The sequence below is a fragment of the Girardinichthys multiradiatus genome, chromosome 10 (genome assembly GCF_021462225.1).
Source record: "Girardinichthys multiradiatus isolate DD_20200921_A chromosome 10, DD_fGirMul_XY1, whole genome shotgun sequence".
Taxonomy (NCBI): Eukaryota; Metazoa; Chordata; class Actinopteri; order Cyprinodontiformes; family Goodeidae; genus Girardinichthys; species Girardinichthys multiradiatus.
This window is the reverse complement of record NC_061803.1, coordinates 12,181,436-12,205,174: the sequence shown is the minus strand read 5'-3', so window position 1 is coordinate 12,205,174 and position 23,739 is coordinate 12,181,436. Positions and strand designations below refer to the sequence as shown.

The window sequence follows — 23,739 nt, the reverse complement described above, 5'->3', positions numbered from 1 at the left end:
TCAGGGAGAAAACTGTGGCGAAATTTAAAGCAGGGTTAAAATGGCCAAGATGCCTGTGGTAACTCTGGAAGAGCTGCAGAGATCCAAACATAAGATAACATGAGCAATATTTAATATGTTAATATTAAAAAAGAAAAAACTGCTGAAAAAGTACAAGCTTGGCTATTGCTCTGTTTGAAAATGATCTCATTAAGGGGCTACTTGGAGAGCATAAAATTTCCTATGGTGTTACTCATAAAAAGTTTAAGAATGCCCGGTTTAGACCAAGGCATATTTATGTATTAGAATGGCCTAGTCAAAGTCCAGACCTACATCAAATGTGACAAGACTTGAAAATGTATGTCCACAGATGCCCTCCGTCCAGTCAAGCTGAGCTTGAGCTGTTTTTCAAAGAACAATGGGCAAAAATGTTAATCTCTAAGTGTTCAAAGCTGGTAAAGACATACCCTGAAAGTCTTGAAGCGTTACTGGAAGGGTTCAACTAAATATTTACTGAGAACACAAATGCATGCCACACCTTCTAGATTTTTATTTCTAAAAAAATTGTAAACCATGCATCATTTTCCTTTTACGTAACCTTCATGCTCAACTTTGTGTTAGTTTTTTGCATAAAATCCTAATCAAATACAGTGAAGTTTGTGGTTTTTGTTTCTAAATTTAAGATGTACTTTTGCACAGTCACCTGTTTTCTTTCACTATCTTTATGTGTACCTGTAAATCAAAATTAATCTTTAAAAAAAAAGAAGCACAAAAAGTTATAGTGTACTGTTTAGCATACTTAAATTACTATGGTACTCTATTTGATAGTGTGTTTTGTTTTTACAGCAGTACTTGGGTTCGTTGGACTCTTGACTGTATATCAAGGAACAGATGTATTGCAAAAAAGATCAGGATTATCATAATGAATTTTGAGATACTTTTTATCGTCGCTTTTATCATTCTTTCCATGAAAGCCACAAATTATAGTGATAAAACGTTGAGTCTATATCCTCTATCCGTATACAGTACAGACCAAAGGTTTGGACACACCTTCTCATTCAAAGAGTTTTCTTTATTTTCATGACTATGAATATTGTAGCTTCACACTGAAGGCATCAAAACTATGAATTAACACATGTGGAATTATATACTGAACAAAAAAGAGTGAAACAACTGAAAATATGTCTTATATTCTAGGTTCTTCAAAGTAGCCACCTTTTGCTTTGATTACTGCTCAGCACACTCTTGGCATTCTGTTGATAAGCTTCAAGAGGTAGTCACCTGAAATGGTTTTCCAAGAGTCTTGAAGGAGTTCCCAGAGATGCTTAGCACTTGTTGGCCCTTTTGCCTTCACTCTGCGGTCCAGCTCACCCCAAACCATCTCAATTGGGTTCAGGTCCGGTGACTGTGGAGGCCAGGTCATCTGGCGCAGCACCCCATCACTCTCCTTCTTGGTCAAATAGCCCTTACACAGCCTAGAGGTGTGTTTGGGGTCATTGTCCTGTTGAAAAATAAATGATGGTCCAACTAAACGCAAACCGGATGGAATAGCATGCCGCTGCAAGATGCTGTGGTAGCCATACTGGTTCAGTATACCTTCAATTTTGAATAAATCCCCAACAGTGTCACCAGCAAAGCACCCCCACACCATCACACCTCCTCCTCCATGCTTCACGGTGGGAACCAGGCATGTAGAGTCCATCCGTTCACCTCTTCTGCGCCGCACAAAGACACGGTGGTTGGAACCAAAGATCTCAAACTTGGACTCATCAGACCAAAGCACAGATTTCCACTGGTCTAATGTCCATTCCTTGTGTTCTTTAGCCCAAACAAGTCTCTTCTGCTTGTTGCCTGTCCTCAGCAGTGGTTTCCTAGCAGCTATTTTACCATGAAGGCCTGATTCACACAGTCTCCTCTTAACAGTTGTTCTAGAGATGTTTCTGCTGCTAGAACTCTGTGTGGCATTGACCTGTTCTCTAATCTGAGCTGCTGTTAACCTTCGATTTCTGAGGCTGGTGACTCGGATGAACTTATCGTCCGCAGCAGAGGTGACTCTTGGTCTTCCTTTCCTGGGGCGGTCCTCATGTGAGCCAGTTTCTTTGTAGCACTTGATGGTTTTTGTGACTGCACTTGGGGACACTTTCAAAGTTTTCCCAATTGTTCGGACTGACTGAGCTTAATTTCTTAAAGTAATGATGGCCACTCGTTTTTCTTTACTTAGCTGCTTTTTTCTTGCCATAATACAAATTCTAACAGTCTATTCAGTAGGACTATCAGCTGTGTACTGTATCCACCTCCTGCACAACACAACTGATGGTCCCAAACCCATTTATAAGGCTTGAAATCCCACTTATTACACCTGACAGGGCACACCTGTGAAGTGAAAACCATTTCAGGTGACTTCCTCTTGAAGCTCATCAACAGAATACCAAGAGTGTGCGGAGCAGTAATCAAAGCAAAAGGTGGCTACTTTGAAGAACCTAGAATATAAGACATATTTTCAGTTGTTTCACACTTTTTTGTTCAGTATATAATTCCACATGTGTTAATTCATAGTTTTGATGCCTTCAGTGTGAAGCTACAATATTCATAGTCATGAAAATAAAGAAAACTCTTTGAATGAGAAGGTGTGTCCAAACCTTTGGTCTGTACTGTATTTACTATGAGAATCTTGCATAGATTTGTGCCTAATCCTTCAAGTTCAACATATATGTGACATAAACTATTTATATTTATGTTTTTAAACTGTACTGTTTTTATATTTAAATGAAGAGCTCTGCTCATATTTTGCTGTTTAATTGTAAGAAAACTTATATTTATCTTAATACAATATTAAGAACCTAAAAAACATCAAATAAACCAAATTCCATTCTATGTGTCTCTATGCATCATTTTACTTCAGCCTCTTTTATTCATCCCAACACCCGCAGCGCTCCTCACTGCCACGACAGCCATATTCTGCCCATTGCCTTGGGAACGCTCAGCCTCCCAGCTCTCATAATCCATTTCCCAGCCACAATGAGCATTTGACACGGTTCACACTCGCAGGCTTGGAGTCAGCGTGTGTGTGTGCATGACGATGGCATTTTCCTCACAAACATCAAACTAATGACTAAATTAGATAATTTACACCAGGTTTTAATTAGGTTTTGTTTAACATTTGAAGGCTTTTTGTTCCATATGTATTCTACTCAGGTGCTGAAGGGTTTTTGTAATACTGAGGTGGCATTCCCGTGACGAGAAGGCTGAAGCTGCTGACGGATGGTGGGTTTGAAAATGCATTTAGCATAAACTTCCCTCATTTGTCACCGTGGTGTAAAAACACAGATATTAAACCCGAGAAGGAGGAGCTCATCACCCCACCCCCATCATCATCACCACTATGGCTCCCGATCCTCTCAGGGACGCACAGGAAGAAAATTAAATGAGGGGCAGAGGGGTGCAGGCTGTGAAGAGGGGAAGATTTAAGACAAGAAGAGGCATCTGTAGATGTGCTTTTATGCTGTCTGAGTCAGAATGTGGGATAAAATGGAGAGGAAGGCAGAAACTGTAAGCGTAGGAGAAGCAAGTGGAGAAATGGATGGAGGGATGGATCATTTCCTGCCTACCTGAGTTCTGCACCTCGTTTAGGTAGCTGTCCTGGGCCACCATCTGCAAACAGAGATATAAAGATAAACAGACCTGTAGGGGTTATCCCTTTTCAAGAGAAAAAACAGAACATATTAGGTTCTTGCACATTTTGTCGGAAAATTAGGGCACTGGCAGGAGAGGAAATGAAATAGCTGCATCTTACTATGTGAATACAATCCAAAAGTTCATTTGCTTCAGGAAACTCGATTCATCACACACACTTGGTAATATATTTATTGTTTATTATTATGGGTCACAGCTAATTAAAACCCCAAGTTCAGTGCTCAAGAGACCAATAAAGAGGATTGTTTTATTCTGGCCATCACAATCATGGCCAAGAGAACTGACTTTACAGCTATGAGCAGACAGACATTGACACCCTCCTCAAGTAGGGTAAGCCATCAAAGCTCCTTGCAAAAGAAGTTGGTTGTTCACAGAGCCCTATATCCAACCCTAACTAAAGCTGGAGCCCTGACTCCAAGACATAGACTACTATTGTGTTAAGCCACTCCAACCAGAGACAATATCAGAACCATCTTACCTGGGCTAAGGAGAAAATGAACTGGATTGTTGCTCAATGGTCCAAATTCCTCATTTCACATAAAAGTAAATCTGCATTTCATTTAGAAATTAATGTCCCAGAGTCTGGAGGAAGAGTGGAAAGGCAAAGTCATTGATGATTTCGGGAGCCATGTCATATGCTACTGTTGGTCCACTGAGTTTTATCTGCAGTCAACACAGCCATCTACCAGGAGATTTCAGAGCACTTCATGCTTCCTTCTGCTGACAAGTTTTATGGAGATGCTGATATCATTTTTCCAGCAGGGCTTGGCACCTTCCCACACTGCATATTGTACTGCTTTATCAAATTCTCCAAAAATAATTATAGGCATATAAAAAAAATTATTGTCGAGTTTCACAGAGAATGTTCTAAATGCTAGATTCTTCTGAAAATATAATTTCTTTTCCAGTTAATAAACAGCAGTAAAGCTTCAGTGGAGTTGATTTGAAGCTCAAAACAAAAGCATAAAAGACAAAAAAAAATTAAATTAATCTTGCATCAGCACCAGCTTTTATCATTTTTGATTTTCTTTTACATATGGGTTATCTTTCAAAACACCCAATGTCACAGTGTGTTTTCAGGCTAAAAAAGCAAAAAAATGTCACTAATTTCAAGGAATGACACAAACTGGCACACAGGTTGTCAGTTTGGCCATGGCTTTGATGCACAAAAATGAAACTGATTTATTGCATTTCATCTGTCCTTGTCTGCTCCAATTTTCAGCCAAATATAATAATTGTAAACTCAAAGCACTTTATAAGCCATAATTTTTATTTTGTTAGAACTTTACATTCGGTGTGGAACTGATTTACTTTAGTTGTCATATTCTTGGTAAATAAAGCTTTTGTGCTATAAGTGGGGAGCTGAATCATTCTTGACCTTATGTTTTGATTTTGTCAAGATTCATTAGCAGAGAATGAAAAACTAGTACAATTTCTGTTATAATAATCAGAATCAGCTTAATTGGCAGTTTGTGTGCACAAACAAGGAATTTGGTGTCAAGCGCTCACAGCGTACAGACACAAATTATATATATATATATTCATTTCAAAGGAAATAAAATTAAGGATAAAAGGAGTATGCACATGTATGTGTATATACGGCCATGATATAAAGAGAAGAAAAAAAAGTCTGTAAGGCATAGGCTGTAAGTTCATCAGAGAGACAACCTGGGGAAACAAACTTTTTCTGCGGCGGCTGGTTCCCGCAAATAGCGCTCTGTAGCGCCGACCCGAAGTTAAAGTCTAAACAGTTTGTGTCCAGGATGTGTGGGGTCTGCAGATGTTAGCTGCCATTTTCCTGACCCTAGACCTGTACTCCTGGATGGAGGGATGGCTTGCCCCTTTATTCTGCATACTAGGCTATTCTGTTAGGTCTCTCCTAATTTGTTTTAAAAAGCTCTGAAAGCTTTTGTGATTAATTTTTTGAATATGTGTTACTGCATCATCACGTCTAGCGAAAACTTGACAAGCTATGGAGGTAAAGATATTTACTGCACAAAGCAAGGTCACACAGCAGCAGGGGAAAGCACCAGATGTTATACAACTTTGATGTATGAGTGTTTTTTATTTGTGAGATCAGCTCTAAGGTCATTGAGATACTAACACACAAGGACACAATCCCCTCTATGGAATAACTGCAGCAATGAAATACAACCTGCGTCACCTTCACACAGGTGATCTTTGCTCACTGTTCCTACCCATAACCGTCCAACTTTAACACAGTGCACACACATGCATTGCAACATACACAGGGACAGATCCAAGTGTGGCTCTGGGGTGCCTATGACCCCCACATCCACTGAAGCCAGGCCACCCTGTACTTACTGAACCTAAAAACAGCTGGCAAATCAATTAACTGTTATGTGGAAGACCAAACACTAAAAATATGAGACGCTCAAGCATGTTAATCTTTGCTTCAAACAGAAGGTAGTCAAACAGACAATATTTTAAGAACTTGCAGGACAAAGCTTGTTTTTCATTTTTCTCTGAAAGTACAATTTGGAGTTACTCAAGTAAAGAGGGTACTTAAGTGCTGTGTAATTGTTAGATAAAATCTGATTTAATTTGTACAAAATGATGTAAAAGTCAGAGAATAATAAAACGTTATGTGCAGAGGATAGTATTTTAAAGAATAAGACATTAGTAAAACTAAATAACATCACAACAAAATAAGAAATTCATGCAGAAGAACCATAGGCAAATACATTTATTTCACAACAAAAAGCTTTTGAAACCAGTACTTACAGTTGGTAATGTATATGTTAAAAAGATGCAAAGTACTTCAAAAGGCAAAATAAACTGTTTAATTGGCCTCTGAAGGACTCAGCAGATAGAAAGTAACATTAGAAAAATGAAGCTTGGGTACATACAAGAAGTCTCACTTTAACATGTACAGGGGTTGGACAATGAAACTGTGGCCTCACGTACAGGCTCAAAAGCAGAAGAAAGCAGTGGAAGAGGGGAACTATTCTTAATGGTGATGTTGTTTAATCCCCGGTAATCAATGCATGGTCGCAAAGAACTATCCTTCTTAACAAAATGAAACCTGCACCTAGGGGTGAAGAGGTTGGCCGAATTAAACCTGCAGAGAGGGACTCGTTAATATACTTCTCCATAGACTGTCGCTCATGTTGAGAAATGGGATAAAGTCTGCTAGAGGGAAAAGTGGCTCCAGGAAGTACAGGGGTTGGACAATGAAACTGAAACACCTGGTTTTCAACCACAATAATTTATTAGTATGGTGTAGGGCCTCCTTTTGCGGCCAATACAGCATCAATTCGTCTTGGAAATGACATATACAAGTCCTGCACAGTGGTCAGAGGGATTTTAAGCCATTCTTCTTGCAGGATAGTGGCCAGGTCACTACGTGATACTGGTGGAGGAAAACGTTTCCTGACTCGCTCCTCCAAAACACCCCAAAGTGGCTCAATAATATTTTGATCTGGTGACTGTGCAGGCAATGGGAGATGTTCAACTTCACTTTCATGTTCATCAAACCAATCTTTCACCAGTCTTGCTGTGTGTATTGGTGCACCGCCTTCAGGATACAATGTTTGAACCATTGGATGCACATGGTCCTCAAGAATGGTTCAGTAGTCCTTGGCAGTGACGCACCCATCTAGCACAAGTATTGGGCCAAGGGAATGCCATGATATGGCAGCCCAAACCATCACTGATCTGCCCCCATGCTTCACTCTGGGCATGCAACAGTCTGGGTGGTACGCTTCTTTGGGGCTCCTCCACACCATAACTCTCTTTTGAACTCTGGTATGTCACCCATAATGTTGTGTGCATTTCAATATTTTGAGCAAAACTGTGCTCTTATCCTGCTAATTGAACCTTCACACTCTGCTCTTACTGGTGCAATGTGCAATTAATGAAGACTGGTTACCAGGCTGGTCCAATTTAGCCATGAAACCTCCCACACTAACATGAAAGGTGTTTCAGTTTCATTCCCCAGCCCCTTTAGGTGCAGTTTTTGGCGAAAAAGTAGCCAGAAATTTACTCAAGTAAGAGTATAGTTACCTGAAAATAATATTACTCAAGTAGAAGCAAAAAGTACGGTGCAGTAAAACAACTGGTAGCAGTATTTCTTTTTTTTTTTTCAATAAGTTACTCACTTACAAAACAATTTCAAAGGTAGTTATTTTGACTGATTACATTCTAGCCACCAAAATAATTGTTGCACTCTTGAAGAAAAGATTATATAAAACAGATGTTTCAAGTACTGTATATCATAGATATGCTTTGTAGATTTGGCAGAATAAAGTTAAAAGACATCCTCAGAGCCTGCAATCAGTGGACTATCTGCTGCTGCAGAGTGAGAACTAAATGACAAAATACAATATAGTTATTTGTTAAGGGTGTTCTGCAAATGTTTGCAGTGGTGGCAGCTAGGCTGGATTGTTACAGCAATGAAACTTGAAGAGGAAACATGGTATATTTGGAGGAGGGAAGGCCATTATTACAGTTAGTGATGCTAGCTGTGCAAATCCCTGAAAAGATTTTGTAAAAACAATCTAAAGATCATCACCATGGTGTGCTCCTGGCTTTGTTTCATCAAAATAGGAAACAGCTATTTTAATGAGCTGCTTGTTGTGACTTTGCTCAATCTTTTCTGACCTCTTTGGCAATATTTGCACCCCAATAAAGCTACAAGGTTGAGAGCGGCAGCCATTTTTAAACTACTGTTGTAAAGTCCTTTGTGGCCCACATCACCATCCTTACTCTCAGCAGTCTATTATCAGACTTAGCTGCTATGTAGCACTATGTTTATACAAACAAGAAACGATGGCTCTAAGCCTCATTATATAATTATGAATGTTATAAATATTTGTACTACTGAAGGTATGGGCACAAGCTGCAGTTGTATGGCTGAGAATGCTGTTTGTGTTTTCTTATCATATTTGCTGACAAGACAAGGACAAAGACACCACTAAATGTTAAAGTAAAAGTGTTCTGAATCAGAAACTATCGATATCAGCAGACATATAAATTTAGATACTATCAAATTGGAACCCAAATATTCTGGATCGGAGCAACTCTATTTAAAATGTCTCCCTGAATGGTGGTACTTGGAACTGTGGGTATATGCCGCAGTGGGAGTCCATCCAGTTGGCCAGCTGTACCACTGGCTTGCAGAGGATGGCTACATTGCCCTTTAAGTATAAAAGCCCACCCAATATTGCAGTCCAAGAAATCCTTTGTGATATTGATACTGTTCAGCCCTAGCAGAGACAGAAGATATTTACTATTTATCCTAAATGCCAGACAAGAGAAACAATGAAAAAGTTCAGTTTCAGTTCCTGCTCAGTGAAAGTGCTGGTCTAAGTCTGTTCCCCCCACAATCATTTTCTAACCATGCCCTTGCAAATATGCTACAAAACTAACATGCAAAGATCTCCCAGGGGAACCCGCCACGTCTAATGATTTCCAAGCAGGAACTGGTGACCTGTGGTCGTAAAACACGGGTTCCATTCATGTCAATCCCTCGGCTTGATTATGGCGGTAATCTGTTGTGATGTCTCACAGCTGCGCCCACTGCATGGCCATGCAAACACGCAAACCCTCTTCTGCAGAGGTAGGCATAGGCTAATAAACTGCAAGCGTATCTGTTTGAAATCAGGGTTGAAAGACCCTCCAGTGATGCTCACCGTGCTGTTTCTGAAATTATCTCTACCTTTTATCTCGTTATTTTCATAATTAAATGAATATGATAACATGCAGCATTTAAAATGATTTTATTAACTTTTGTGTGCCAATAAATGGATTTTACTGACATGTTGTGTTGTTTGTTCATAGCACATCAGGCATACTGAAATTTTGTGAAAAACAAGGAACGTTATTCAGTGCAGGTTATAAAGAGCCCCCCAGTATTGTTGGCACCCCAGATGAAGATGTGTACAAAAAGCCCTAAAATAAGTCCTTGTCATGGGGACTTGGTGACCCCAAGATGCCACTCTCAAGGCTCCCAGTGCATTTGGAAGGGAAACAGGCTCACAGAATCACAGATCCTCCCCTGTACTTAACAGTAAATATAGGCATGTTTTGGAAAGTAGCGATCGTCTTGTAACCCTTTTCTAACCTGCAAAGATTAACACACATCTGCTGTCCATGCATTAGATGTTCACTTGCCTTTCCCCTTTTGAAGAGTGCCAAATCATATTTAAAACCCCAATAACACAAGATCATAGACACCCTGATCAACAAACAGTAAAGTTTGAACTAAGGAATTCTTGACTTACATTCATTTAATAGAAATTGTTAATGTCACCAATATTTTTGACTGTTCCTAGATCAGAAATTTGGAGCTCAAGAAAAAAGAACCTTATTTCGCGTAAATCAGTGAAAAGCAACAGATACAGCATCCAACAAAGTACCTGTTCCCCTGCGGTTCTCTGGGGGCAACGTGTCCGGCTTTGACCAAATCGCTGTGACAAGCTTCAATGGGCCGTGCAGGGTTCATCTCTGCAACACCTGCGTGGACCAGGGGTGCCACCAAAGGCTCCGTGTCATGATACCCCCTCCGCTGGAGGAGGAGGACGAGGAGGAGGAGAGAGGAAGGAGGTGTGCGAGCTTTCATCCGCCACCATGCATGGCTTCGTGCACAATCAATGAGTCTGTTTAATTGTACAGTGAGCTGTGAACATGCCATCAGTAACTGGATAAAATGCGGATCTGCTGCTTCTTAACGCCCTGACCTGCACCTGCTTTGTTGGGAATACCTTCTGCATGGATCAGCGGCGGATGTGCTGTGTAGGATAAAATCATAACATTATCCAGACCTCCTCATATAGCCTTAAATTCCTGCACCTTTAATCATCTCCGTCTAATCATCAGTCTAATTAAGATAGGATTGCAATAAAATGGGTTGAGGTTATTAGAGCGTGACTGTCTCTGGATATAGAGCACAAAAAAGAGCAGCCCGTAAAAAAACCAGGCCATGTTGGGGTGAAGAAAATCCACCTCATCATCATCAGACAGAATAAGGTAGCCTTTACGTACCTCCGCAAACAGCGGCAGCCAGAGGCAGGCGCTTCCGATCAAGCTCAACATCTCCCGGCTGGTGAGAGCCATCCTTCCCGCCCTGTGTGTTCGTGTCATAGAGCGAGTTGCCGTGGATCCTCTCCCATGTCTGGCTCAAAACCTGTCCGGGAAGGTGCCGAAGCGTTATCCTTCCTGCCCTCCAACTGCTGCAGGAAATTAAATAAAAAATATATATTTATCGTGCAGAGTGAGGATGTAGATGTGGGAGGTTCAGGGTGCGGCACTATGAACGTCAGGGAAAACACAGACATCCAATAGTGTTAAGCTCTGCCAAAAGCTTCCCCCCACCTTTCTCTCTCTTTCTCTCCCTTCTTCTCCCGCACATTTAGAGAGTGAGGTGGAGGAAGACAGTGATTGATTTCTGCCTGTTTGTCACTTCAGCTCAGGAGGTGCCGCGGACAGTTTGGCACAAAACTGACCTCTTTACTGTAAAATCAGAGCTCCACTCTGCCAGTCACCGGCAGAAAACTTAATACAAAGTGACATTTTTCCTAAATTGAAAACTATACACTGATGCGTGGCTTTATTTATTTATTTTACCATTAAAAATCTTAAAAGTGTAGTGTACATTTGTATTCTGCCCCCATGTGCCAATAGTTTGTGTCTCTCTACCAGTTTTGCACATTTAAAGATTTTTTTCCACTTATTCTTCTTTGCAAAATTGCTTGAGCTCAGATTAGACAAAGATCATATGTGAACACCAGGTCTTGCCTCAGCATCTCAACTGAATCCAGCTCTGGACTTTGACTAGACCAATTTAACATGGTGCTTTGATCTAAACCACCATGATGCTACCACCATTGTGCATCACTGTGGGGAATGTGTGCCTATGGTGAAGTGTGAATTTAAATATTTTGTATGTAGGTTAAAGAGTAATTTTGGTCCCATCTGACCAGAGAACCTGCTTCCACATGTTTGATGTGTCCCCTATATGGTGTCATGCTAAATACGGACAGGATGTCTAATGACTTTCTTTCATCAACAGCTTTCTTCTTGCCAATTTTCTATAAAATCCAGATTTGGATAATGCACAACAAATAGCTGTGTTGTTATCAGATTCTCCCACCTCAACTGTCAACCTCTGCAGCTCCTCCTCGGTTACCATGGGCCTATGGGCCTAATATTCTCTAATTAATGGTACCAAAATGTCCATATCTTGGTAGGTTTGCAGTTGTGGCATTCTCTTTCCATTTTTGGGATGATGGCTTGAACAGCACTACATAAGATTGCCCAAACCCTGGTGTATTGCTTTATAACCTCACCTAATTCTTGGTCAGCATGTTGCTGGTTGCTCATTAATGTTCTCTAACAAAACCCTAAAGCCTACACAGAACAGCTGGATTCATGCTGAGACTAAATTACTCACAGGTGTACTCTATTTACTAGTTAGGCAACCTCTGAAAGCAGTTAAATTGCATTGGATTTTATTTAGGGACACCAAGGTACATCTTGGTGGTTCAATTGTTGTTTTCTTTGACAGGTTTGTTAATCTCTGGTGGTTGTTGGCGAAGGCGGAGAGGCGGGTGGGTTGAGGTAAACTAGACTAAAGGTTACACCAGTGGATTCCTGAATTCAGGTGAGCTTCACAAGTGAGTATTTTTGTTATGAACCAAGGAGAGACTTGAGGGTCTGAGGGAGGTTCCTGTGGAGATTAGATATATTCTGGATTCTAACATAGAAAGAGATGCAGACTAAGTAAAAGATGAACAATATCAGCAATAATAATGAGCTTCGCAGTTAGGAGGACTGCAATACTTCAACCAAATTGGATTATCTGGCACTGCTGTGGAGATCTCTTTACTTTTTCATTATAAAAACCAAGCTTTCCATCTCTTCCAAGTATGAAAACTGTTTTATAGGAGGCAATATGTTTTTCTCCAGCACCATCTGTCATGATCTGTAAATACTGACTATTTATAAGTTTGTTTTATTAAATATAAAATAAATCTTTTGGTTTCTCTCTACTTTTTGCTGCACTTTTTGTCTCTCCACTTACCCAGTCAAGCCTCTCCCCGCTTTTATTGAATAATTTGCTGTATTTTTTTACTCTCTCTCTCTCTGTGTCTATTTGCCCTCATTACAAAATACCTGCTTAAAAGAAACATTATGCCAGCAGCAACCTAAAGCTGAAGCTTTTTACCTTTTATCAGGACTTTTCATGAAAGATTTATGCATCAAAACAAAATAAGAAAAAATGTGTTGCTTCTACGAATTAAGAAACAGATCAATCATTAACTGAATAAGTTAAATAAGCATGTTTGGACTTTAGCTGCAACATCATCTATTAATTAAAACATGTAAAACTGTAAAAATTGATCCACAAGAGGAGATGTCAGTACATAAGAACTGTACATGTTAAATCATCTATGCTGCTGAGGGAAAACCGCTCCATATTTTCCTCTTACTGTTGATTTGTTTTGCTTGCGTATCTGCACAAAACATCTGTGTGATTACCTTTCCCCACAGAAAAGATCCAAAACTGAAACTGGCAGAAAAGTAGCATCGTCACCACAAAGATTTGCCAGATAGTGACAAGAACTCAAACAAAATTGCCTGAAAGGGTTGTTTGGAAACGGTGCATACGAAGATGAAACAGAGAGATGTATTTCCCTTCAGTGCAGATAAAAAAAGGAGACAACTGACAGACTCAACAGTTAAACTGAGCCAGAGAGAAAGCATCAGCTTGGTCTTTTCCAGCTACTGTTAGCATTCCTTGTCTGAACAGATTCATAGAAATGCAGAAGCAGTCAGAAACAAATCAGCCGATGGTTAGAAGAAAAACATAATTTCACTGACATTTTGATCTAAGCATAAAGGCTTTATTGTAAATTTTTTGCCAACCTCTCTCTCTACTTTTAGCAAATCCGTGTATTTGTAGATTTTTTTTTCAAGGTTAACTAGTTTATTTCCTACTTTCAGTTTAATTCTTGTGAGCTTGACTTTTTATTATTCTCTTTATGTCCTTTCGTCTAAATAGTGGCTTCATTCAGTAGTCTAAATCGTTACCATGCCAATGGTTTAATGATATTAGAACACTCAAATCACTTCCTGGTTCAGAAATCCGTTGGAGCCTGTCTGACAACATGAAGTAGGCTAAAAGATTCCACAAAAAAAAGTCTGTGAACTGATGAGACAAAAGTGAACATCTTTGGAAAGTGTGCATCCAGTTAAATCTGGAGTAAAACTAACACAGCATTTCAGAAAAAGATCATCATACTGTTAAACATACATACATGATCAGAATCAGAATCAGCTTTATTGCCAAGTTCGTGCATACAAACAAGGAATTTGACTCCGGTACACTTTGCTCTTTTGTTCTGTTTTTGCATTACAGAATATACAAATTTACAATTTACAATATACAATGTACAATGCAATATTCTACATTACAGAATATACAAATTTACAATTTACAATGTACAATATACACATATCTAACAGAAAAGGTGCATTTGCAACATCTGTATGCTGTTGTTCTGTACTCTATTGAATGTTCATCAGAGAAACAGCCTGGGGGAAGAAACTGTCTCTGTGGCGGCTGGTTTTAGTGAACAGTGCTCTGTAGCGGCGGCCTGAAGGTCAAACTCTAAACAGTTTATGTGCAGGGTGTGTGGGGTCTGCAGAGATTTTGGCAGCTCTTTTCTTGACCCTAGACTTGTATAAGTCTTGGATGGAGGGAAGGTCAGCCCTGATTATTCTCTCTGCAGTCCTGATTATTCGTTGCAGTCTGGACCTGTCCTGTTTTGTGGATGATGGTGGAAGTGTGATGATCTGGGGCAGCTTTGCTACTCCAGAAGCTGGGTTATTTTCTCTGATTGTTGGAACCATGAATTCTGCTCTCCACAAGAAAATCCTGGGGACAAATGTCCAAAAATCAGTTTGTGATCATAAGATCAAGCGCGCTTGGGTTATGCTGCAGAACAATAATTCAAAGAACACCAGCAAGTCCACCTTGAAATGGCAGAAAAACATAAAAAGCAAAATGAAGGATTTGGAGTGGCTTAGTCAAAGTCTGGACCTCCATCCAATTGAGATGCTATAGCATGATGTTAAACAAGCCGTTTAAGACCGAAAGCCTCTGAAGAAGCTGATTTAAAATAATTCTGCAAAGGAGAGTGGGCCAAAATAGCAATACCAACATTTATGGACTAACAACTTCAATATTTTCTGTTCTAAATTTCAGTGTATGCACTTGACCATTAGTTTTTGACAACAGACATGACAGATTTCTGTTCTTGAAAACTATGTAAAGTTATTTTATGTTTTCAGTCTGAACACTAAGAGATTGTGTGTTTTTTAAAACTGTTATTGCAACAGTTCTCTCATCAGTAAAGAGTGTGATCTAATTTAATGGTGAGATATTAACATATTGCCTTATACAGAAAGGCATGATTTGAGACCTAAACTGAAAGGCTTTCATAACATGACTCAGGTATCACTTTCATTCATTAACAACTGAAAATATCTGACCCGGAGACAGCTCTTACTCATTTTTAGCATGCTTTCCTTTTATAACCTTGGATCCTTATTAAAAGTGCTTTGGCAGTGCGAGAACAGTCATTATCAGTCTCAAAATGAACGAACAGCATGAGATGTCTCCGTTTCCCAGATTTTCCTCACCAAACCCTGTGGTTGGGCAAATATCTACCCCTGTGCCTTTGCAATTCCCTGAAGCTGTGTGAGAGAGATTAGCTAAATTCATCTTCCTCACAGAGTTTTGTTTTACCCACAAGCCCCAGGGAGGGAGATTACTTATAAAATTAACTTTTTTTGTTTTTTTTGTTTTAAGTTTCCGAGTTCCCTTTGCCAACGAAGCCTTTGATGTTGCAGTTCGCTGATAACAGAAATCCAATTTCCTCTTATCGCAATTCCCAATTTTCTCTTATCATCATTGCCATCTAGAGATCCCCTGTTATCAGTATCTCTTTCTCACCATTTCTCCACCTCCTAACTTCCTGTGTGAGTGAACAACACAGTGTGTAGCAAGGTCTGTCTTCCTCAGATTTAAACTTGCAACTACAAGACCTTTCAAAGAATTTTTTGGACATTAATACAATTTTATGTATCTTCATAATACATGCAAGATATTGTAACATGACAAAGTATTTGCCCCCTTATAGATTCCTTTTGTTTCTGCTTTTTTGTTACATGTTTCATATCATTCAGACGATAACCTGAGTAAATGCAAAAAGCAGTTTTTTAAAATTTTATTATTTGTTTAGGGAAAAATGCTATCCAAACCAAACAGAACCAACGTGGAAAAGAAATTGCCCACTAAACCTAATATCGTTTGTTGTACCATATTTGGTGTCAACAAGTGCAACAACTGTGCTGTTGCTTTAGGTCACAAACACTCCTTAATATTTTTCTGCTAGAGAGCAGAAGTCACGGTCCCTAAATTACAGTAAGTTGTTCATCTCCTGAAATACCAAGCAACTCCAGACTATCTCACTGCCACGACTATGTTTGACTGTAGGTATGAAGTTCTTTTTTTGAAATGCTGATCATGAAGATTTTTCATAGGAAAATTGTTTTATGTCAGCAGTTGGGGGAACTCTCCCATAGATGCCATATTCCTCCAGTCTCTTTCTTATTGTTGTGTCATGAACTCTCATCTCAAATGAGAAAGGCTTTACATGTTGTTCTGGGTTGTTTTTTGACCTCCTGGATGAATTGTTGATGTTCTCTTGGAGTAATTGTGGTAGGCGCAGCAATCCTGGGAAGGTTCACCACTGCTGCATGTGCTCTTCATTTGTGTATTACGACTCTCACTTTAATTTCCAAAAGTCCCAAAGCCCTAGAAATGACTTTTTAACTCTTTCCAGACTGATAGATTTCAACTTACTTATTTGTTACTTATTTATTCTTAATTTATTGTATCAAGACATGATGTTTTGCTTTTTGTGATATTTTAGACTGCTTTATGTTGTCAGACAGGTCTTGTTAAAAGGATTATTGATTCTATTTGCCACACAGTAATGATTCCAGAGTGTGGAGAATGAAACTGATCCACTAAATGTGGTTTATCACGGTTAAGTCATGATTTAACAAGGAGGGAAATTATATTTGTACATATCAGGTTGGTTAGGATCGGCCTTTTTCCTATAATAAATGAAGTTATTATTTGAAAGCTGCATTTTATATTTACTCAGGTTATCTTTGTCTGATTTTAAAAGTTGTTTTATGATCTGTAACATGCAGTTCTCAGTTGGTAGCACCGTTGCCTTACAGTAAGGGTTTAAACTGTGGCCTGGGGTTGCATGTTCTCCCTGTACATGCCCGAGTTCTCACCTGGTACTCCCACTTCCTCCCACAGTCTTAAAGCATAACTGTTAGGTTATTTACTCTTTCTAAATTGCCCTTAGGTATGGTTGTGTGTTTCTGCGTTGACCTGTGATGGACTGGCGACCTGTCCAGGGTGTACCCCTCCTCTTGCCCAATGACTGCTGGAGCCACCAGCATCCCCAATGCGAGTAGAGACAGAGGATGGATCAGAAAACATGTAAGTGTGACAAAAATGCAAAATTAGAACAAATCTATAATAATAAATACTTTTTATGACACTGTAAAACATATACTTAGGATAAACACATGTTCATGTACAGTATACAGTGTGTTTGCTTGCTTGTGCCAGTGTCTTTGTTCCAAACCCATACATGATCCTGGATGAGAGTTGGCATCACAGAAATCTTTGCCAAACGCCCGGTTGTCATGGCAACGTAGCATCTCCGCTCGGCGCGAATGCATCAACCATCCTTGTCTGCTTGTGTTCGTGTCCAGAACAAAAGGCCGAACCAAACATTTAACAAAAAGGGACCAACAGAAAAATAAAATGGCTCTGCGCCTGTCACAATTAATTTATACCAAGAGGAAAAAGCTTTGAAGATGGAATTTAAACACACACACAGACATACTGAAAATATGAATTGAGACAGTGTTATGGTTCTACCCCAGAAGCACATCCTTAAATCCCATTACAGCCCCTCCCCAACTCCCCCAACCACATTTAGAGGATCCAACTCCCACAGCCAAGGCAGTTGGTGTGGAAACGGATCAGTAAAGCCCCAAATCTCTCTTTTTAACGACTCATTACCAGTTTCTGCTGCACATTATTGTCACCACTTCAGAGCCTCAGCAAGAGCCATCACCAACCCAGATTGCTTCAGGGAAGAGGAGTGGGGAGACGTGTGTACAGGCTGTGGCAATCATCTTGTTTGCCTTGCACACTGGCCTGTAATATTTCAATTTCCTCCTTCACTTTAACTGCCTTTCTCCATTATTGTGCTTGTGTCTCATAAAACATAAGTAACATAAGTTTCGTCAAATCCTTTTCTGCCAGGTGGATTAAAAGAGCACATTCTGCTGTTTTAGACATTTCACGGCACATAAAATCCAAGCTGGAGTACAGCAGTAATAAAAAATGCCAGGGTTGTAAGTGTGGGTTGAAGAAGCATTAACAGTATTGATTGCGAAGAAAAGAGCAAAATCATCCTGTCGCTCTGAGAGGCCGAGTTCCCTGCAGAGGGATCCTACATCTTCTTCCGACATTACTCAAATCCTGCTGACAACCGCAAAACTGGGATTAAGAAATCAGGAGGATGGTAGAGGTAGAAAGAGGGAAGACACCAAAGGTGGAGCAGTAAAAAAAACGGAGAGCACAAAGAGAGGGCTGTCTCTAGGAATGCCTTGAAGAGGAGAGGCTTAATGTTGGAGCAGCTAATCTACACCCTGACAGAATAATGTGACCTGGGGTGAAGTAGCTGAGACAGAAAGGCTCTCAGACAATCTGTGAAAATCCATTGGCACCCAGCTTCAGGTTAAAATCACAACTGATAAGCAGCCTTTATGTATGGTCGAGAATTGTCATCAAAAAGTCTATTGTTTCACTCATTCAAATCAAAAACTGAAACTAAAATATTATACAAACTGGCCGTTCACAGAGTGTTGTATCGAAGCATTTCAATGGAAAGTTGAGTGGACGGAAATCTTGTAGTTGAAAAGGGTGCACAAGAAACAGGGATTAGCAAAGCTTTGAGAGGATTGTGCAGCAATAAGCAATCAAACGTTTTGGGGGATATTCATTTGTACCACTTGTAGAAAACAACCCCACACCATGATGTTGCCACCATCATGCTTGACAGTAGACACAGGGTTAGGTTTTAGGTCTAAGTCTATGTCGATGTAAAACTGGCTTCACTGTGATCAGTGATGCTGGTATTTCAGCATTTTCCAGTTGATGGCGGGCTTGAGCCTTGGAGGATTTTGGATTCTTCTTAAAAATCTTAACAAATTCCCAAAGAACTTGTTTTTGGTGTGAACAAAGGCTAACCTTAAGCTTCTGGAATGTCCTAACCTCAATGCAACTGACAATGTACAGGTGCTTCTCAAAATATTAGCATATTGTGATAAAGTTCATTATTTTCCATAATGTCATGATGAAAATTTAACATTCATATATTTTAGATTCATTGCACACTAACTGAAATATTTCAGGTCTTTTATTGTCTTAATACAGATGATTTTGGCATACAGCTCATGAAAACCCAAAATTCCTATCTCACAAAATTAGCATATCATTAAAAGGGTCTCTAAACGAGCTATGAACCTAATCATCTGAATCAATGAGTTAACTCTAAACACCTGCAAAAGATTCCTGAGGCCTTTAAAACTCCCAGCCTGGTTCATCACTCAAAACCCCAATCATGGTTAAGAATGCCGACCTGACTGCTGTCCAGAAGGCCACTATTGACTGGCAGAAAACGCTGCACAACGAGAAGAGGTGACCGGACCCTGAGGAAGATTATGGAGAAGTGCCGATTCCAGACCTTGGGGGACCTGCAGAAGCAGTGGACTGAGTCTGGAGTAGAAACATCCAGAGCCACCATGCACAGGCGTGTGCAGGAAATGGGCTACAGGAGCTGCATTCCCCAGGTCAAGCCACTTTTGAACCAGAAACAGCGGCAGAAGCGCCTGACCTGGGCTACAGAGAAGCAGCACTGGACTGTTGCTCAGTGGTCCAAAGTACTTTTTTCGGATGAAAGCAAATTCTGCATGTCATTTGGAAATCAAGGTGCCAGAGTCTGGAGGAAGACTGGGGAGAAGGAAATGCCAAAATGCCAGAAGTCCAGTGTCAAGTACCCACAGTCAGTGATGGTCTGGGGTGCCGTGTCAGCTGCTGGTGTTGGTCCACTGTGTTTTATCAAGGGCAGGGTCAATGCAGCTAGCTATCAGGAGATTTTGGAGCACTTCATGCTTCCATCTGCTGAAAAGCTTTATGGAGATGAAGATTTCACTTTTCAGCACGACCTGGCACCTGCTCACAGTGCCAAAACCACTGGTAAATGGTTTACTGACCATGGTATCACTGTGCTCAATTGGCCTGCCAACTCTCCTGACCTGAACCCCATAGAGAATCTGTGGGATATTGTGAAGAGAACGTTGAGAGACTCAAGACCCAACACTCTGGATGAGCTAAAGGCCGCTATCGAAGCATCCTGGGCCTCCATAAGACCTCAGCAGTGCCACAGGCTGATTGCCTCCATGCCACGCCGCATTGAAGCAGTCATTTCTGCAAAAGGATTCCTGACCAAGTATTGAGTGCATAACTGTACATGATTATTTGAAGGTTGACGTTTTTTGTATTAAAAACACTTTTCTTTTATTGGTCGGATAAAATATGCTAATTTTGTGAGATAGGAATTTTGGGTTTTCATGAGCTGTATGCCAAAATCATCCGTATTAAGACAATAAAAGACCTGAAATATTTCAGTTAGTGTGCAATGAATCTAAAATATATGAATGTTAAATTTTCATCATGACATTATGGAAAATAATGAACTTTATCACAATATGCTAATTTTTTTAGAAGGACCTGTATGTATGGATTGTGTTTAAAAGCGTGTTTCATGCTGGCAACCCAGCTTATTTAAATTATTTCTAACAATTATGCTTCTAAGTGTGGTCAAATATCTAAACAGAATTAAGCCAGAAGCTTATTGATGGGTACACAGAGTGCATAGACAGGCTGGAACATGTTAAGGTGCATAAGATAAGTGGGGGTGTACAGTATGTTGATACTGTATTTGATCCTGTATATATAATTTTGTATGTTTGGATTTGAGAAATGTGTGCAACCTCTTCCTCAGTCAGTCAGTCATTTTCTACCACTTATTCCATAGTGGGTCACGGGGGAGCTGGTGCCCATCTCCAGCAGTCTATGGGCGAGAGGCAGGGTACACCCTGGACAGGTCACCAGTCCATCGCAGGGCAACACACAAACAAACATGCACACACTCATTCACACACCTAAGGTCAATTTAGAGTGACCAATTAACCTAACAGGCATGTCTTTGGACTGTGGGAGGAAGCCGGAGTACCTGGTGAGAACCCACGCATGCACGGGGAGAACATGCAAACTCCATGCAGAAAGACCCCAGGCTGGGAATCAAACCCAGGACCTTCTTGCTGCAAGGCAACAGTGCTACCAACTGCGCCACCGTGCAGCCCTGCAACCTCTTCCTGTTTTTAAAAATTATTGTTGTTTGTTATAGAATCATTGCTTGCTAGGAAAATAATGACTGAAATGTATCCTTAATTTCCATCATAGGGGTATGTAAAAGTCTGGCTGGAACTATGCATTCTGAATGTCCAGCAAAACCTATAAAAAGTGGCACCATGCACAAAGCAAGCACTAGGGTCATTGCAGGTACAAATGGGGGAAAAGTGTGTTGGTGCAGAACTACAGCAACAATAGACATTGAAATTATTAGCTTCAGAGGAGAAGTCTCACTATGAGAAAAGTTATAACCATGATATACTGCAGGTGGAAGCAGGAGGCCAGAAGCTCCAGCTGAGTAATCATTGAGTCACTGCAGATGAAATATCTTTAAAATACACTCATATGAACAGACTGATGTCCATAACCCAGGAGAAAAAACAAAGATCCTGAGTTAATAACAGCTTTCTGTGTCTGGCAGATTATGTTTGGTTTTCTCACAGAGCACCTGAGTCATAATGAAACCTTTCCATTATTGAAGGTTATTGTGAGACATTATATTCTATACTATGACATTAAAATAAAGGCAAGAACAACACATTTTGAATATTTAAGAAATGAGTTATTGCTAAAAATAGTTCATATTTTGCTTAAATTTCGCAAAAAGTCAAATGGAATAAGAAAAAAGAAGATGAAAATGTCTTAACCTTATCGTTTTATCAGTTTAATCGTATATGGTATTTCCAAATATCAATACTTGATTTAATGCAATCTGTGGATAGGCTTCCTGTGGTAATGTTTTTTTATATTCATTCATCTTCTATACTGTTTATTCCATAGTGGGTCACGGGGGAGCTGGTGCCTATCTTCAGCAGTCTACGGACGAGACGTGGGGTACACCCTGGACAGGCACACAACCATACACACACTCACCCACACCTAAGGGCAATTTAAAGAGACCAATTAACCTAACAGTCATGTTTTTGGACTGTGGGGGGAAGCCAGAGTACCCGGAGAGAACCCACGCATGCACGGGGAGAACATGCAAACTCCATGCAGAAAGGCCCCCGGCCGGGAGTTGAACCTTCTTGTTGCAGAGCAACAGTGCTACCAACTGCGCCACCGTGCAGCCCACCTTGGTTAAAACAACCGTTTTTTATCCACAATCTTTTGTTGGTGTATCATATTTTCTTTTTGTCCAGACTGAATAAAGGATTTAGATAGCTTTGACTCCCTGAGCAGAGAAATCAGACTGAAAAATAAAGCTACACTGCCCCCAACTGATAGGAAAGAGTACTGCGTAGCATTACATGTTTTAATGTTGAAATTAATTTCATTGAATCACAAAAGTAAAATATGTAATAAACACTTATTTAAAGCGTTATCGAAACAATATTTAACACATAAAACTGATCCTACACTCAAAAATAGCAGAATAAATAAATTATATTTCGATGTGAAAAATAACACATTGTGTTAATTTAAAGCGATCTTAAATTGATTTATTTCTGAAATAAAGAATGTGAGAATGTAAGTCATTTTAACCAGCACAGCCAAACAAAGATGATGTAATAAAATCATTTATCCTTGTTATCTGGTGTGCAGCGACTGGAGAAAAATAAACCGACTAATTATTTCATTACTTAAGACATTTTGCAAATAGGTAAAAAATGCCACGGAAATCATGAACATATACCTATAAATAAAAACCTTGCACACTCAGAATTTTATTGATTTATTTGAGTAAATGTGATCAACTACAACTGTATTTTACTATTTAAAAAACTGCTGTAATATAAGTAAAATGCTGTTTTTTTACCTTCAGGTTATTTAAAAGAGAGACAATTTCTTCTTTCGTTGCAGCGCCCCCGTGTGGTGATGGTGACCATGTCCAGTACAGTTTCCATGGAGGAAGCCAGCGCGGAAGAGCAGGTGTAAACGGACAGGCACGTCAAGACCGGAAATTGTTCTCACAATAAAGGCACTCCGGAAAAACTAATCACTTAAAACTAATTAAAATAGACATTACCTGTTAATTTAGGTACAAAATTCATTATGATTTTAAGTAAAAACAAGTTCATTCTCACGACATGTTGTGAAACTACTAAATCTCCGCTATCCTTATTTGAAATCACAAATCTCCATGTTTCTGTTGTATTTAAAACTGTATATTTTAGAAGCATTCTGCAAAATGTCTTGATAGTTAGAAAAATGGTAAATGACAGTTTCCTCTTTTCGGTTTAATTGGTGCCTGTATGATGCGCCAAGATATAGATGTAAAAATAACATGATGATAAATATTGTGTTTTAATTAGTGCTTATTGGTTACGGCTGGTTTGGTTTGATGCTAAAGGGCCAATATCAATACATTTTTGGTATTTTTGCAGTAAAACTTTGCCAAATGCCTTTTTTTTCTTTTTTTTTCGTTGAAATAATTACATCTGTACATTTAAATTATTCTGTCAAAATGAAACTATAATTTCAAACAACGCTGGCGTCATTTATTTTATTTTAAAAAGCCTACA

At 39.6% G+C, this 23,739-nt stretch overlaps 1 protein-coding gene across 1 annotated transcript in view; it reads right to left on the bottom strand.

The window, feature by feature from the left end:
- Positions 1-10,986, bottom strand: part of si:ch73-127m5.1 (neurotrypsin) — a 42,082-nt gene extending 31,096 nt beyond the window's left edge. Inside the window, exons 1-2 of the mRNA XM_047376854.1 lie at positions 10,678-10,986; positions 3,588-3,630 (exon numbers count right to left, since the gene is read on the bottom strand). Coding sequence (XP_047232810.1) covers positions 3,588-3,630; positions 10,678-10,776 — 142 coding nt within the window. The 5' untranslated portion in view covers positions 10,777-10,986. The remainder of the gene's footprint in view (positions 1-3,587; positions 3,631-10,677) is intronic.
- Positions 10,987-23,739: the final 12,753 nt, after the last annotated feature.